General features: G+C 34.8%; 1 protein-coding gene across 4 annotated transcripts in view; it reads left to right on the plus strand.

Annotated features, from left to right (window-relative positions):
* LOC148653797 (glutamate receptor 3) overlaps positions 1-17601 on the plus strand; it is a 137468-nt gene extending 119867 nt beyond the window's left edge. Inside the window, exons 13-17 of one of the 4 annotated variants that reach the window (XM_088596731.1) lie at positions 5656-5903; positions 6567-6707; positions 12687-12801; positions 14511-14758; positions 15578-17601. In XM_088596731.1, the coding sequence (XP_088452857.1) occupies positions 5656-5903; positions 6567-6707; positions 12687-12801; positions 14511-14756 (750 nt within the window). In that variant the 3' untranslated portion in view covers positions 14757-14758; positions 15578-17601. Of the gene's footprint in view, positions 1-5655; positions 5904-6566; positions 6708-12686; positions 12802-14510; positions 14759-15577 lie in introns of those variants that run through there. The other 3 variants (XR_015924842.1, XM_088596729.1, XM_088596730.1) reach the window with 3 other exon arrangements.
* The last annotated feature ends 1199 nt before the right edge of the window (positions 17602-18800 follow it).

Below are 18800 nucleotides of genomic sequence, written 5' to 3' on the forward strand. Positions count from 1 at the left end.
TCAAATCTTTGCTGAAGGCAAAATATGCACAGAGATATAGAATCAAAGGTGAATATTAAGCACACTGTAATTTTTATAAAAACTTTTTTTTTTAATGGTGTGTTTGAATATTTCCCGTTTACTATACTACAACAATTAAGTGGGACATAGAATCATTTTCTTTTCATTTCTTTTAAGATACTGCTAGGTACTACTATTGATAAATTGACTTCATAAAGCACTGAGGCGGCACACATCCTCTCTGCAGCAATCAATCCCTAATCCCACTTGATTCTGTTTTGAGACTCCATTGTCTGGAAGCTTGTTTCAGATGAATCCCTAACCTTACAGAATTTGCCCTTTATGCTTGTACTCTCCCAAAGAATACTTAGCATCTGCAAATATAAAATTATACAAAGTAAAAAAATATAGATTCGGTTTTGCATTACCATTAAAGCAAGATTCTTTTTTTTTGTTATGTTAGTTCTTTAATGAAGGATAACTAAAGTGTAGAACTGCCATTCAACCAAACACAGGGCTGTGTTCATGGAATACAAAGTAAATTTCCAGTGATAGATGTTGGGAAAGTTCAAGGTGCTTTGTTGGAATTTTATTTCTAATTAAGCAAAAAGAGAGAAGAAAATAATGAGGCTCCATGAATGGTAGTTCCTGATTATGAAAGATAAAAGATATTTCCACAGAAATTGGTCATTTGTATATGTAGAGTAGTAATCACACAAGGAAATGACTAAATGAATTCACATTTACATGGGCCCTTTCATCCTTTCATTATGTTTAATGGGCCTAAGAAATACTAGACCCCAAGCCACATGAGAAATATTGCCTTGAAATGAAGTGTAACATGGCACCAGCTATGCAGTACCATATCACTTCAGACATCGTTTTTTACATATTAAAAATAATCATGAAATATTCTGCAGTTTCTCTGACTGCTTTTAAAATATTCAAATATAATTAATTATTGACAAGCCTGACAAAGTTGTCTGTCCAATTTAAATTCTGTAATGCTTACCAATATAATCTTGTATGTCACTAGGCACTAGAGATTATCACATACATTTTAAAGATGGTGGCTATAAGTGCTTTTAAAAAGAGTCTCTATTTAATAGTGTCCAAGGTGGCAGCACTGAACAATATTAAAAATGTGAAGTCAATCCCTCTAGGTCAAATTAAGAGCTGGAGTTCAAAAAGTGAGTGGTTTTTGTTATTGGTGACGTAGTTTTGACTTTGTCATGTGTCTTCCTTAGAAAATGCAGACATTTTTCCACAAATTTGGTTTCAGTTCAAATGAATCAGCAGACGTATGGTAATTTATGATTTAATGCTGCCAGCTTGTCGAAAACACAACAAATTTGACAGTTGGCTTGGAGCCCACTCATTTTAAACCACGCCCCCTGCCATCTGCCTCTACCACTGTCCAAAATATGTACGCATATACAGTGCCTTGCGAAAGTATTCGGCCCCCTTGAACTTTTCAACCTTTTGCCACATTTCAGGCTTCAAACATAAAGATATAAATTTTTTATTTTATGTGAAGAATCACCAACAAGTGGGACACAATTGTGAAGTGGAACGAAATCTATTGGAGTTTTGAAACTTTTTTAACTAATAAAAAAATGAAAAGTGGGGCGTGCAAAATTATTCGGCCCCTTTACTTTCAGTGCAGCAAACTCACTCCAGAAGTTCAGCGAGGATCTCTGAATGATCTAATGTTGTCCTAAATGACTGATGGTGATAAATAGAATCCACCTGTGTGTAATCAAGTCTCTGTATAAATGCACCTGCTCTGTGATAGTCTCAAGGTTCTGTTGAAAGCGCAGAGAGCATCATGAAGACCAAGGAACACACCAGGCAGGTCCGTAATACTGTTGTGGAGAAGTTTAAAGCCGGATTTGGATACAAAAAGATTTCCCAAGCTTCAAACATCCCAAGGAGCACTGTGCAAGCGATCATCTTGAAATGGAAGGAGTATCAGACCACTGCAAATCTACCAAGACCTGGCCGTCCCTCTAAACTTTCAGCTCAGACAAGGAGAAGACTGATCAGAGATGCAGCCAAGAGGCCCATGATCACTCTGGATGAACTGCAGAGAACTACAGCTGAGGTGGGAGAGTCTGTCCATAGGACAACAATCAGTCTTACACTGCACAAATCTGGCCTTTATGGAAGAGTGGCAAGAAGAAAGCCATTTCTCAAAGATATCCATAAAAAGTCTCGTCTAAAGTTTGCCACAAGCCACCTGGGAGACACCCCAAACATGTGGAAGAAGGTGCTCTGGTCAGATGAAACCAAAATCGAACTTTTTGGCCACAATGCAAAACGATATGTTTGGCGTAAAAGCAACACAGCTCATCACCCTCAACACACCATCCCCACTGTCAAACATGGTGGTGGCAGCATCATGGTTTGGGCCTGCTTTTCTTCAGCAGGGACAGGGAAGATGGTTAAAATTGAGGGGAAGATGGATGCAGCCAAATACAGGACCATTCTGGATGAAAACCTGTTGGAGTCTGCAAAAGACCTGAAACTGGGACAGAGATTTATCTTCCAACAAGACAATGATCCCAAACATACAGCAAAATCTACAAAGGAATGGTTCACAAATAAACGTATCCAGGTGTTTGAATGGCCAAGTCAAAGTCCAGACCTGAATCCAATCGAGAATCTGTGGAAAGAGCTGAAAACTGCTGTTCACAAACGCTCTCCATCCAACCTCACTGAGCTCGAGCTGTTTTGCAAGGAAGAATGGGCAAGAATTTCAGTCTCTCGATGTGCAAAACTGATAGAGACATACCCCAAGCGACTTGCAGCTGTAATCGCAGCAAAAGGTGGCTCTACAAAGTATTAACGCAAGGGGGCCGAATAATTTTGCACGCCCCACTTTTCATTTTTTTATTAGTTAAAAAAGTTTCAAAAATCCAATAGATTTCGTTCCACTTCACAATTGTGTCCCACTTGTTGGTGATTCTTCACATAAAATAAAAAATTTATATCTTTATGTTTGAAGCCTGAAATGTGGCAAAAGGTTGAAAAGTTCAAGGGGGCCGAATACTTTCGCAAGGCACTGTATGTACTCTTTCTGCACTGTGAAATCCTATCACATTAGGTGCTTGAGTGCAGACCTATTTAAGTAAAGAGCATAATTCCTCTAAAATTATAAGAATGCCAGTTGAAAACAATGTACTGACATTGACTAACTGAGTTGATACTTTTTATAGTTACTCAGTTCTGTTCCAGTTCCTTTCAGGGAAACTTCAAGATCTGACCTTACAATCAACAAAATATGCTCTTATCTCTTTCTGGCACTATTTATCCTGCAAACACATAGGTGCAGTCTTGTTTTTTCTCAATCGTTTTTAATGAGCACCCAATTTCCCCTTCACGTTCTCCAGTAGTTGTCATTATTGGATCATAGATTCACTGTTATTCGAGTTTTCACACTAGATTTTGCAGGGTGTGCTTATGTGTGCTCAGTTTTCCACTTTGTGTGCCTTTCTGTATACCTGTACTTTCTGTTCACTTTGAAATATGGAACTTGTGGAAAAAGTTTGTAGTAATAGTTACGATATGCTATAAAGAAGTGCCCTTTAGAACCCACAACAGATTGAACTGCAGGTTAATTGTTCTAATTGAGTTCATTTCTGATTATGTAAACTTGATTTGCCACAGCTTTTATTATAAAGTACATTCTGCTGATTGAATTCTTTCAATGGAAATTATTAATCCAGTTTTATACTGCATAACATGCTGCAAATTTTACAAATGTTTGGTACAGGGGGTGGCCAAAATAATGGATACACTAAGCAATATATGAATAATATAAATACTACTGAGAAGTTGGGCCACCTCTTCCTTTCAGAACAGCTTCAATCCTATTCTAGTAAGATATTGGACCATTCTTCAAAAAGAAAGGCTAGTTCTTTGAGAAATGTAGAGGTTATGTAAATCTACTCTGTACTCAAAGGTCCAGAACCTTCTATAAAGGTTCAATGATTTTAAGATCCAGTGAAAGCACTTGACTTTATCTTGGTGTTCATGAAACCAGTTTTGAGTCTGTATGTGGGCATTACTGTCTTGGTAATAAGTAATAAAATGAATATGAAACGTGTGTAAAATCCTTTTTAATTGAAATTTAGATACTTATACTGTATACAAGTCCTTTTCATTAAAAGTTCCCATTATTTTGTTTATCCCTGTATGGCATTAAGTAGCTTATTTATTTGATGATGTTATCCAGCTGTTTTTTAAAGGAGTTAGAGTATTTGCTTTGACAACAGGTTGGGTAGTGTGTTCCATATTCCCAAAACCTTTTGCATAAAGGTGTGCCTGCTCTTCGTTTTAAATACACTTTCACATAGTTAATTGCATCCTTTTGTTTGTGTCTCAGTGTTGATTCTGAAATAATCCTCTCAGTGAAGTATTTAAGATATTCCATCAGCTCCTTGAAATAATTTATACAATTAAAAAAATTATATAGTTTGTACATACTGTACCAAACCTCCTAATTCACCTTAAAAACAGTATGCACCACTTAAATCATGCTCTAGCAATGTGTTTCGTAGTGTTTCTAAGTGCACAAACTAAACTTACATTATTGCAGTGCTATAATAATTGTTTCTTTAATTACAGTATAACAAAAAAATAGCTATAGTATACAGTATCATATTTTTCTTGACATATTAAAGATCAATTAAGATGCTACATTGGACAACAGCTTTGGCGCAAATCCGAAGTGAACACCAGAATAATTAAATGGTTTTAGGCATTTTAATTCTGGATTGTGTTGGTTTATAACAGTTTATAAACAACTAATTGACTCATTTGTAAGCAAGCTATGACATGCTATATGTGCTCAATTAAAATGTATTGTCATGTGTCATTTTTTAACAAATCGCAGGTGTTTAGTATAAGCAGATTTATCCAAACAGAATTTAGCGAGTGTTGTAAAAATATTGAATATTTTTCAAAAGTAAAATAAAAGTCACAGATTCAATCCAGAAGATGAACTTTGAGTGTTCCTGTTTCAGTTATTTATTTTATTTTCTAAGAAAATATGTTATTTTGCCTTACTGTATGTGAGTGTGGTGAAATTTGTAGCATACTGTATATTGACCTTGGAACTGCTGTATTGATTAAACTCTGTTGCATGAAGCATTTAAAGTAATGCTTTTTAAACAGATAAAAATAAGTAACATTACATGGGAGAACCAAGAGCTGTTTCTATACAGCAGTAAAAGGTAACAGTCTTCAGTAACAATGTCCTTTATTACAATATATGCTTTTCAACGTACCAGTTCTGCAATATGTAAAAAACACGTTACAAGATTTATGATGTATAAATATCTAATACATCTTGAATTACTAAAAATAAATGAAAATGAATATTAAACGGGACTTGAGTATCTATTCATTGTACGATGCAACATATTGAAAATGCACTAAACATGTGGCACACCTTTTACATGTACCCTAATTATCTCAACGTCTTTGAAAGGTTTTAAAAAATATTAAACACTGCTATTTGACGATGTCTATAAATATTTCAGGTCTGTTAACAGAAACCCAAAACTTCGGTATAAATATCTGGACCTACAAAGAGTGTTTGGCCTCTCTTTTTCATGTTTTTCTTCTTTTTCTCTCTGTCTCCCCGTGCAGCGTTCGAAAATAGCAGTGTATGAAAAAATGTGGTCATACATGAAATCGGCAGAACCCTCTGTCTTTGCTAAAACAACAGCTGAAGGGGTTGCCCGGGTACGAAAGTCGAAGGGCAAGTTCGCCTTCCTACTCGAATCCACCATGAATGAATACATTGAGCAGCGGAAGCCCTGTGACACCATGAAAGTGGGCGGAAATCTCGACTCCAAGGGCTATGGTGTGGCGACTCCCAAAGGCTCAGCATTAAGGTGGGTGGAATAATATAACAATATTCTCTATGTTGTTATAGTATTCCACCTACCCTGATGTTCTGTGTTGTCATTTCCTTTTCTTCCTTTTTTTTTTTGGGTGAACATCATGAGGTAACAGTTTTATGTGCTTTTATTGTGCCTGGGTTTGAAGGCTGACTTTAATTTTTTCCAATTGATATACTATGGTTATCTGGTAAATTAAGGATAATTTTACTTAATGCATCCATTTTTTGTGTTTATTTCTTCCCTCCTGTCTCTTTCTTTTATTCCCTCTGTCTTTCCTCCTTTCCTGTGTGTCGTCTTCTCTGACTGTTGTCGCTTTTAATTTAACAGTTCAACGGTTTTTCAATTTAACTTGTAAAAGCTGCGCTGTCACTTGTGACGAATGTTAATTGCATGGTGTTTGTTGTTGTTACTTTTTTCTTCTCAATGACAAGTTTCCCCATCCCGCACACTTCAGTTCTGAGCAATGTTATCCTCCATGCCACCTTTCCAATATTTAACACTTTCTTTGCTGTACAAGCGTTTCTTATCTCTCCATATCCGTGAAATTTTTTAACCAATTTGTCCTCTCGTGCTCCTTTTAATAATAATTCTGAATATTATTCTACATTCACGGACCTGTGCATTTTCTTACGAGTTATGTTTTATCGTTTCAAGAAATGCTGTTAACCTGGCAGTATTAAAACTGAATGAGCAAGGCCTCTTGGACAAATTGAAAAACAAATGGTGGTACGACAAGGGAGAGTGCGGCAGCGGGGGAGGTGACTCCAAGGTCAGCCTCAATGTCACCAAAACCGGGTACCTTAGTGCAGAGTAATCGGCAAGGCTGTTATGTCTGAAACCATTCACAAACACCTAGGCTGGCCAACAGAACGGCTTTTCCATGTGGCTTTTCCAGTTTATAAAGCAACTGTGATCAAACTGGAAACCCTTACTTGGCTAATGGGAGGAAAGGACCAGTAGAATTTGTGACATACTGAGGGGAAAGGTCTGTAGCATGAGCATTATAGGTAATAGGGGTAATAGGAGCAATCAAATGAACTTATTCCCTTATTCCTCATTCCCCCTTTTTTCTATAGGTGGATTATTGATATCATGCAGCAGATTCATACATCCACTGCAAATACTTTAGGAGCTTGAGAGTTTCTTGTGATCTGCTGTACTAGAGGATGTCTTTTGTAGGCTTTTTAAATGCAATGTCTGATGTTTTGAAGAATACCATAAGAAAGAATGGTCTGTAATGATGCAAAGTTTTAAGATTAATGTCTTTGCTCCCTGCAGTTGTCAAAAGACACTTTTTGTCCAAATGTCACAACTCTTGATCTGCTTCTTGTTTCTCCTAGGCAGTGAGGTAACAGGGAAGTCATGGTAAGAGTGGCCTGTCATTCTGTTTATTAGGTCTACATGAAGACCAGCTGTTAATGTTCTGTGCAAAGGCTTTTTCTTTTTCTGCAGGATTAATGACAGCACTGGAAGAGCACTGTGGGTGGATCTGAAAGCTTTTCATTCCAAAAGGAAATAAATACAGAGCCAATTAAGCACAAAGTATTTTTAACTCGTATTTAAAAACACTTCAGGTTTCCTTTTTTTTTTACTTTCAAGCCCAGCAGCCAACAAAGTTCACTGTTATAAATATATTAAAAATGAAATCTTGAAGTTATTAGACATTGCCACCACATAAATCTCATTGTCTTATCTTATTGTATATTGAGGATCTGTATTTCTGTATTTTATCAAGAAATAGTACTTTAATACAGAACTAAAAATCTTTATATCAGTGTGCTAGTTAAATATTTATAGTTATAAACTTTTTTTTATAAATAATTATAGTTAAATTGAAATAGACATGTATCAGTAAACAATTTTCTAAGATATGGAGTCATGATACACTAGATCTTCTTTAAGACAACAGTGTATTTAGTAAAGAGGAATCCATGCTCTAAGAAAGAGTCAAGAGGGACTGTTATTGTGTCATTACACAATGTAATAGACACAGCTCTCTTTTCAGTGACTCTCCGCAGAGCTGCATGATTAGGTGTGATACATACTGTAGTCTTGAGGGGAATCAGGTTCATCATAGTTCAGTCTCACCCAGCAACTGAATATTAAAAAGTACTAACCCGTACTCTTCAGTTATACTTGAAACTGTCATGTAGAACTAAAACTTTCTCTGCTACTGTAGGAGAATGGACAGAGAAAGAATCCTTCAAAGGATGTTCAATCAATTACTAATGAAGTTATTGGTGAACCCAAGGTGGAAAATGTCTAATGGTCTTCAGATATAACTCCAGCAAATATGGGTACATGCCAGATGTCTTTTATTTATTATTATGTTTTGAATGAACCTGGCTAATTGCAAAGACAAGCCAATTAGCTTTGCTGATCTTGACAATAGCTATCCATTCCTTGATGTAAAGAGGTATTGAATACTATTACTGTAGGAATACAAAGCAGGTGCCTTATTTTGCAAGCAATTGCCAAGTGTTTTGATTAAAAACAGGACACAGACTACCAATATTATATTATCACCTAGGCTGGTGTTTCATGTTTATTCAATTTTCCAAAAATATGAACTTCAGAATTTTAAATACATGCTTTGAATGCATTGTATGCAATACCCATTGGAAGTAATTGATGGTACCTGCAGTACAACCAGTCTTTTAAAAAAGACATGCTCCCAGGCTTGAGGTTTTACCTTTAAATCTCTTATATGGAAACATCATCACACTTAATCAGTCGTTGCATCTAGGAAATCAAGCACACATTAAAGCCTAATGAAATATGCATTTGCAAGCTGAAAGACTGATCCTGAATGCATATCATCCATTCAGAGCTAACTTTCTTGAAATGGTGGTAGTTTTTTTTATTACACGGCCCACATATTAAATTGCTTATTTTCTTACAAGAGTAATTACCAGTAGGTCAGTCTCTAACATAGTACCTACTGCACAATTATTAAAATGTATTGATCGACAAATTGTTAGCTCGGGAGAGGTGCATCTATTCACAACAATCGCACTGGCAGTGTTTTAATTAAGAATTAAACAGTACAGCATACGGTATATCATTTTAGAAGCATCGTTTCCTATTTAACATTTTGTTGTCTCCAGCTTAAGAAGACATAGCCATGTACTAATAACCTTATGTGTTTGAAACAATATACATTAAATGTTTATTTATTTACTTGTATATTTGGATACTTGGTCTGCTAACAAAGACACATATACAAAGTCTGACAACACAAATGTAGATTAAGAGACGATAAAGGCAGTTCTGAGTAAATTTATTGTGGAAGATCCCAGCTTTTGGTAGAGCTTGATAAATAAAACAAAGTGGACTATGTTTAAACTAAATATTGAAACTAAATTTCCTGCCTTTACAAACCGAAAGACTTCAACAAAAAGTAAAGAACCTAAATATCAACCATACAAGCTGTAGAGAGGGTGGCTACCACCTGCCCTCTACAAGAACCACAACAGCTACTATCAAAATAAAATAAACCCTTCAACCAGCCCAGTCTTTTTACTACAACCCATTCCTCTCTCTCAACTTGAGACACTGTTTTATACAAAAATAAACCCATGAGAAAACTGTTGCACACATCCTAATCGATTAACCAATAACCCAGTCTGTGACTTGAATACACACTCTGTGAAACTATTTATAAATATCTTTGAGTATTTACGCAGCCACTAATGCCAGACTCTTGGTTACATCAGTTTTTTAATAGGATATTCTGCTACATAATAAGTCTTTTATAACAAGTTAAAATATATATTAGAATTGTTTAAATCATTTACATCTATGCAGCACCTAAAGTATAACCCTTATTGCCAAAATCTAATATTTGGGATTTGGGTGCAATATTTCATATTCATATATATATACAATTATTTTACCATATCTGATCTTTGCTTCATGATGCATGTATCACAAACTCATTCTGACTTGAGTGGGGGTAGCCCCAGAGGACTTTTATTCTCCCATTGGGGGTCTCTGCTACCTGTTGTGAAGGGTGCTACAGAAAAAAAGAATGACTGATTGATTGTACACACAAAATAATAATCCCTAGGACACTTTAGTGATAAAGCAGAAAAAAGACATTGAAGAGTATAAAATGAAGCAAAAAATATCTAGGATAGACTGTAAGGCAATCAGCCAAAGGCCCCCATAAAAACTTAGAAACTAAGTAAAAGAATTTGTGTCTTGAAGAGTCGGAGGAAGGGCATTTCGTAACAGTGGAGTCACCCCATGTCCAAGATTTAGTCCAAGGTACAGTGAGCAAAGCACCAAAACTAGTCTATTTTTCATGATTTCTTCATAACGTATTTTAGACGTTTTTTCACAGTTCACAGTATACAGATTTAAATCAATAAGTTGCTCGATTATTACAGTCAACCATTTATAGATAAGTAAATTCCTATCTATATCATTACTAGATATACTCCCTTGAGTAAAGGGATCTTTGTTCCAGTTTTATTCCATTTGCCTTCTCTTGGAAATTACGACACTAGTTCATGCCCATAACAAAGGGGTTCCAAAAACAAATAAGTGATCGACAGCAGAAAAGGCACCCTTTTCAGTCATCTAATGCTTTTTTAAATGACTTGTTTAATGATCATGATAGTTCGGTTAAAACATTTGCTTTAGATGATCAAAGTTCATATCCTATAAAAGGTACACACATCCCTTGTAATAAAGCATTTGAATCACATAGAAAGATAAGAACAGTACAGTGCAACATAATGCAACTATTTGGGAGTCTCAGGAAAAATTGGACATTTGGGAGTCTCCTTCTTAACTCATTGTGTAAAAGAAACACAGCATAATTCTATGCTCTTTCAGATGGCATAATTTGTGTAGTGTTTTGCCTGGAATATTAATTCAAAGCATAACGTTGAATACTGCAGTGAATATATTTAATGGTGTTGCAAAACAGCCATTTATCATCTTAAGAACATAAATGAAAAACAGAAATTTAGCAGCAATACTGATATACTGTATAATTTCTTGAAAATCCTACAGAACTATTGAGCTTGATAACATGGAATCTGTAGGTATCACTTTCTGGAAAGTGTGGGATTGTTTTTTGTAAAAAAAAAAGGGTGTTACAGGTGGTACAGTATGTGGGCATTTGTCTGAAGCTGTTATGAAATGCTCTAAGAATGTCTAAACAAGCAATCCGCTACAATTCCACCTTCAGCGACACAAAATGGCATACTAATATATATTATTTAATTTAGGATGAGAAAGAACTAAGGAAACTACTTTATTTCCATGTGTATTTTAATATATATGTTAACAAAGTTGGATTTATTTCATATTGAATAGACTTACTTTTTAGGATATATTTTTAACCTAAACACCCACTCCCCTGATTATGTAAAGATCCCATTCCCCACGTTTTTACATAACCCCAAACATAACATAAGTCAGAAACTATCCTTCTTTAGCCATTCTTGAACGTGCATAGAGAAAACTATTCATGCTATTGCAGTGATCCTCCTTCATCTTTCCTGTGTTGGCCAGTGAGGAAGATGGACAGGAGAGCAGAGTTATAGTTCCACCAGGGCTTATTGTCCTTCAACAGGAAACAGATATCACAGCAGGGGGAAGAGAGTGCAGCAGTTAGCAACTCCATGAGGGAGAAAGAATGGAAATTTACTCCTTTTACACAGAGGAGAGAAATAAAATAACAATGAATTTAAAAAAACATTATAAACCCTATAATTACAATAAAAATACACCAAATATATCATACGGTTAATAACAGACATTGGAGTAAATAAGAGCAAATTACCTTTTAATGCATTTATACATTTCATGCATTTTAACGCATTTATACTCTACTGTACTGTTCAGTAATTTTAACACAACATAAAATGCACAGTAAATAATAATAATGATAGATTCTCTTGAATACTGCCCAGATATATGATTGCAATATGGTTACTCACAATCTCCAATGAAAAAGCACAGGATATTATGCTTTGCACCATGAGGCTGCCACATGTGTGTGAAAGCAAAGCAAAACTGAGGTGTAAAATGGAGCCCTGGTAGGGGTTTTTACGTTAAATTGTTCACGGTGGGAACTGGCCGCACTATTTGCTTTTCACAAATCTAACGTACGCTCTCCTTAACTCGGAAATGTTATTGTGGATTTTACGTAAAGTCAATTTGCTGAAATCCAGCACAACCTGGGGAGAGTGTTTTGTGTAAATCAAGCTAACATTTAACATTCATGTGTATAATGACTTGAATGGTGATGCGAAGATGTGGTGATGAATGAAATGCTATGCAACAATGAGCCCTTTTATAAAGAAGAATCTAAAATCCTCTGTGTGAGTCTGTATGGTTCTTTTGTGAGACTGACTACAGTTCTCTTCAACTGGTATGAAATTTAACTGGTGGTTTTTGTTTGCCTGTCAGTCAAGTAGGGGTTCCTATTGGATCGGTTTTCTTAAGTACTGGTAAAAAAGCCACACACAGCTTTAGCATTTCTGTTTGTTTTTCTCTTGTGTCTACAGTTTAACAGTTCCTGACTCTTGTCAAACTCTGCAACAGTGTGTGCCGATTACTCGAAGCGATATGGGTAGGCCTGGCACTTTAGACTAGTGTTGGTATATAAAAGGTAATAGACAGTTTGCCTGCACTCTATGATGTTATGTTTGGCCAGGATTCCTGCTTTATCGCTTTGTAAAATATGAAGTAGTTTAAAAGCTTGAATAACATAAAATAACATAATATAATGTTATTTATGTTATTTCCCACGTGAAGAACTCCTGTAAACCTTGCAGTATTGAAACTCAGTGAACAAGGCATCTTAGACAAGCTGAAAAACAAATGGTGGTACGATAAGGGTGAATGTGGAACCAAGGACTCTGGAAGTAAGGTCAGTCGCTGCAGGTCTTTTGTACTGATTCCAAATTGCATTTTGACCTTATTGTTCATATGCAAAGAAAAAAGCAATATTCAAAAAGCATCTATTCTTTTATTTTTGTATGATTCATTTGTTATTAAAATTAAAACAAATATCAAGCTGTTTAGTTATTTTATTTTTATTTTTCCACTATAAAGTAAACTATTAATTTTTTAACGCATAACGTATTCAGTCATTCCTTCCCGTTAAAGTATTGATGTATTTTATTTTTATCAGTACTCACAAGTTTAATAAAGTAATGATTACAGTACTGTAAAATACATTTATATATATTTTCATGCTATGTTATTTTGTCTTGTCAATAGAAGAATAAGTACAGCATGCCACAGAAATATGTTTATGAAGTATAAATAAGCAATGCATTTTAAAGTCTATTATGATAAGAAAGTCAATAGTGTCATATTTCTTCATTTTCATACTTACATTCATGATGTCTTAACTATTATGCTGTTGTCTTTATTAACCAAACTTTTTATTAAAAGTTGATTTATTAGTGTTCTTACTTATTTGCATGGATTATGTTTATTAGATTCTTTAACCTCTTGTAGTGTGGCTGACAAAGTTTCTTATTTTGAAACATCACTCCAAAATGACTTCCAAATGCCTTGAAATCCCAAGTTGGAGTTCCATCTGAAAGAGTGATCAAAATAAGTGTATTTTGTTTGCACACTATTTGAAGTCAAAGAATGTTATAAACCTATTACTTAACCCTCTTGAGAACATAGTATTCCCTCTATCCCAGAGTGTGAGTCATTCAAAGGAAGTTGTTTTCCAGAAGGATTTGGATGATAAGAACTATTCTGGATTAAACACACAAGTGCCCCTGAAAACACTCAGAGAGTTAAATTGCAAATAGTAAAACTCTTATAAATACATTTTCAATAAATAAGTTTGGGAGGTATTGTAGCAGCAGCAAAATGGTTGGATTTACTTTTAAAAGGCTTGCTTTTAGAGTTATAGAGCGATTATTATAAATAAAATGATTTGATTACTTTGCACACAAACAGTTTAGAGTGTGATCAAGTTCATATTTGTTGAATTAGGACATGTTTAGCCAGGGCTGTGGAGATTCGACCTGTGAGTTGCTGACCATCTTCCTTATAGTAGTCGCTTAAATGAGCTTCTAACAAAAGATAGGTGAAATATATCCTCTACATTCACCAAAGCTGTTTTGTTCAGAGAAAAAATGCACACTTTCATGTGTTGACATCCTTTGTCTGGTTCTGTCCTCTCACAGAAATTGGCTTGACTGCAAATGTCTGAAGTTCCTCTAAGCTTTTGACTATTGTAGGAAAGCCAAGGAAAGACATATCAATCAGGAGTTAACATTTTGCTTGTAGTTTTATTTAATCCCTCAGCAAAGGCAGAATGTTTCACTTTATATTTCTGAAATATGTGGTGTTAACATTCGACATGCCATTGACACCTTAGAAATATTTATTTTCAATTAAGGTCTAAAGGTTATTACAGCTATAAAACAAATTATGAAAGTTGTCTGCATTCGAATGTCAGTCTTTGCTGAGATTTGAATCAGAAGCTTTTAAAACAAAAGGATAGAGCTTGTAGTCATTGTCATTGTTGTTCAGTTTTGCTAGACTATTGCTTTCTGTTAGCCTCCTTCTAGTATGAAAAATCCTAATTATTCTATTCACCTTTCATAGGACAAGACAAGCGCGCTGAGCCTGAGCAATGTAGCTGGAGTCTTCTATATTCTTGTTGGAGGGCTTGGGCTGGCCATGATGGTTGCTTTAATAGAATTCTGTTACAAGTCAAGGGCAGAATCCAAAAGACTGAAACTTGCAAAGAATGCTCAAAACTTTAAACCTGCCCCCCCAACAAACACCCAGAATTTTGCCACATACCGAGAAGGATACAACGTGTATGGAACAGAGAGTGTGAAAATATAGGGGTATGACTTGACATCCAATTTTTTTTTTGCTTGTTTATTACCTGCCTTGATGGCAAACACTTTTTAAAATGTATTGTGTATTCATTCTTAGAATTCTTTTGAATTTACAAAGTTTCCTTTGTAATTTTGCAATGTCAGATTTATATGGATGCTGGTGTCCTAAATCTTTGAATTTGTTTAAGAGATGAAATTTGCGATCTGGGATTTTAAACGTCCTCTCCATTAGAATGGATTAAATCCAGAGCAATTCATCCTCACCTTGAATTAATCACAATTATGACATTCTATTTGCATGCTGAATTGTTTTAGAAAACAAATCTATTGCATATGCAGTATTTCATTGCTGCTGACAAAGATCTACTGAGCTCTATCTACAGATTTACAGTTTTGGGAAAATGTAATTAAAGGGAATTTTAGAAAAATAGTGGTATAGCACAGAGCTGAGGTAGCTCAGATGGTAAGGGTGTCTAGCTCCTGACCAGAAGGTCCTGGGTTCAATTCCAGGTAGGGGCAAGCAGTAGCTTGCTCTGATTCCTTTCAGACAGTTTCCAAGTCCATTCAGCCTACTTTACAAATGAGTACTAGGGGTAATAGGCTGACCACATCACCTCTACCGCCAGTGTTGGATGGTCAAGGAAATATGGTGGCCCCATTCCCCCATGGGTTCTTATGACCGAAAAGGGACCTACCTACTGGTATAGTATTCTTTTAGTTTAGAATTAGTATCTGTACCCTTGAAATGAACCATTGTCCTTTTTGAGGTCTGTTCAGGAACTGGGTGATTTTTACAATTTGACTTTCTTTCCCCATGTTACACAGTTTGGAGGGGCACAGTTGCACACAGTATACACGACATCCATGACTGGTTGCAATGGAGAAGATGGTTGGGCTATGGGCCTGGACTGCCCCACCATCACTGCACATTGCCACGGGCGTCAGGCATGGCACGATAATCGGCAGTGAAGCAAAAGACTTGTCGTTTCAAGAACTAAATTTTTCCTGCAGTGCCTTATGGAACATTCAAAGAGTCACAACAATGCAACTCATCACAGTAATATTGCTTCGCTTGAAATACAAAAAAAAAACAATGGAAGTATGAAGAAATCGTAATCTGTGAACCTTACAGTACAGATTTTTTAATGAAAAGCCATCACTTGCTAACCTAGCACAGCTAGAAGTGCTGAACAAAGGTAAACATATTCAAGATCAGAAGTCATTGGGAAAGAACAACTGTATTCTCAAGAAGGACTATGTTTTGAACAACTTAATTCTTTTATAGCCGGAGTCTGTCCAACAACTGGTCAAACAGCTCCTTAGCAAGAATGAAAATCAGCGTTATTCAGTGTATTGCAGAATCATCCAAATCTAATGTTGAAAAATTTGTGTTCCGAGTCAATGTATTTAAAATAGTTACAAGGGTTTGTTGGTTCAGATTTATTTTAGTAACTAGGAAAGGACACCAGTCATATTGCTGTCCCTTTTGTTAACCCAAGGTTAACCTAAATACTTCTTAAATTAATTTTTAATAATTTAAGGGTGAAACGTTTGTTTTTAAACTCCAGTGTTTCCGGTGTCTCAAAACAGGAGAGGAACAGTGTGGAAAGTTGGTGTAGAAGTCTCATTAATGTGGCTGTAAATGGACAACTGAAATAGTTTTCAAAATGATGAAATTATGCTTTGTTTGTGCATAACAATATACACTAAAAAAAATCTACTGCTGAAAGACATGTTAAAGAACAGACAAATCTCAGACTAAATTTGGTGTCTGATTGTTAGATAACATCAATTCTGGAGGAAAAATCAACATGATTGTTGGTTACTCAAATTGGCTGTTCCCATGAACACCTGCTTATTAATTACATCTTGTCTGGATAGTATTTAAAGTCTGAAGTGTTCTTATTTTGGCAGGAACAATGATGAAATCTCATTTGTCTAGAAGTCAAAGTCTAGAATAAAAAAACATCAACAATGATTACTTTGGACAAATCATATTACATCAGATAATAAAATGCAGAATTGTTTTCAGAGGTTAAAGAGTAGAAAGATCTTAAATCAATTCAAACACAATTTGTTATAAAACACTTAATAAAGTTTATGATGCCTTTGAGACCTAAATTTCTAATTTTATTTTTGTGTTGGTAAACATTGCACATTTTCAATCAAACTGTGATATGTTCTGGTGGCATTTATTTCATTTATGGGCACAGGAATTTGTTTCTGCGTTCAGAACATCGCAAAAAGTATTGAAATGAATTTTGTCTACAGGCCCCTAAGGCCAGGTTTTAAAATCAAGTTGAATACATTTCCATTAATAATGTTATAATTATTTCACCCTCTATAAGAAAACTGTGATTCCATAGTATTTAAAGTATGCCAAGAAAGGATTAAATATAAATAACTACAAATTGTGGAAAGATAGTTTTCTAAAAAAATTAAAACAGAAAAAAAAAGAAAAGGGAAAAATAAAAAAAAGAAACCTGTACATTTGTTTAAACAAAGTTAATTTATGGGAGTGAAGCCTTCAGAAAAGAACGTCTGGTTTTATTCTTTTTAAAACTGCATGTAACAAGTGTTGATTGCATAACAAGTTCCGCTACTTACGTCAAGCTGTAGAAGGTCAACAGTAGTATCTCAAGATTTTTGTTTCATTTTGTTCTTCCTTATTTCATTATTTTTTTTGTAACTGCACTTCAGCAAACAGAAATTGCCAAGCAACCTAGCGACTACAAAAGTAAAGTAAGAATTGCATGTGTGGGCATAATTTACTAAGCCTCATTAATGAGGTGTTGTACAAAGAGTTTTAATACATTTTGTAAATAAAACTGTATAGAAAAAAAAAACAAGTCTGTGTTTTTTGTTTTTGCACAATTAAATTAAATTACCCATGAATGTGAGTTGAGTGTATTCTCTTGACCCTTAAATGTTCCATTATCCAAAAAATGCAATTTTATCTAAAATAAAGAATTATTTGTCCATACAATAATTCAATAAGCTGACCAAAAAATACCCTTTTTAAGGTTTCAGTTTGCAATCTCTGCATTTAAACAAAATATTTGAAATATGGCACCACCATTTTATCACGGTACAGAATTAAAATTAAAAAGTATACACTTTAGAAGAATTCAAAATGGAAGAAATTATGTTTCCATAATAAAATTCTACAGTAGTATGTATAACTTCATTTCTAATCCACAAGGTCATGCCAGGAATCCATTATAATACTTCAGTATCCTTGACAGATTAATTTGCAATTAAAGACATCCATAAGCTTTAATGGACACGTGTTTAGGTAATAACTACCCAGGCAGAAAAATTGTGGGAGCAAGTGCCATGTCCATTGATTTGAAATGTAAAACTGGATTATACTGGATACTGCGTAGAATTGGCAATAGGGCAAGAATTAATAGAGAAAGAAGTTATTAAACAAATGCATTTAAACAATACAGTACATTCCACCGAAGATTACATTTTAATTTTAAAGCAAATAGTTCCCATTGTAACAAATATAATTTTTAGTCTTTTTTTTCCTACTACATTGCTGTACATCGCCTTTATAAAAATGATTTAACAAGGATTTACACACATCCTTCAATATCACTTAACTTTAATTCTTAATAGGCTTTTATTTGATATGTTGTGGTGTACGAGTATTGAAAATAAATGATAATTATCCCTTTTACTTCACATAACAATTCCAAACCACTGATGTTATTTAAATAAAAATATTAATGAGCAAAAGTCATTTTTAGGTATTCGTTTTGCATACATTTTTTTTTAATTCCCTAAAACACTGACCTTTAATAAATTAAAACAATATGCCCAGAATTTTAACTCTTCTGTAAGAACCAGTATAGAAGAAGGAAATGTATGAGTGACTTCTTTTTCAGGCAATAACAGCTTAAAGCTAAAATGAACTCATTCATTTTGAATAAACATCTGCTCCGATATGGTAAGCATGTTACTAATCCACTATAATTTCACAACAGTATTTTTGCTGTTTTTCTTATGTTCATTGACAATATTCGGTGATGTCCCAAGGTTG

Source organism: Lepisosteus platostomus, chromosome 10, assembly GCF_059453375.1.
Source record: "Lepisosteus platostomus isolate fLepPlt1 chromosome 10, fLepPlt1.hap1, whole genome shotgun sequence".
NCBI lineage: Eukaryota > Metazoa > Chordata > Actinopteri > Semionotiformes > Lepisosteidae > Lepisosteus > Lepisosteus platostomus.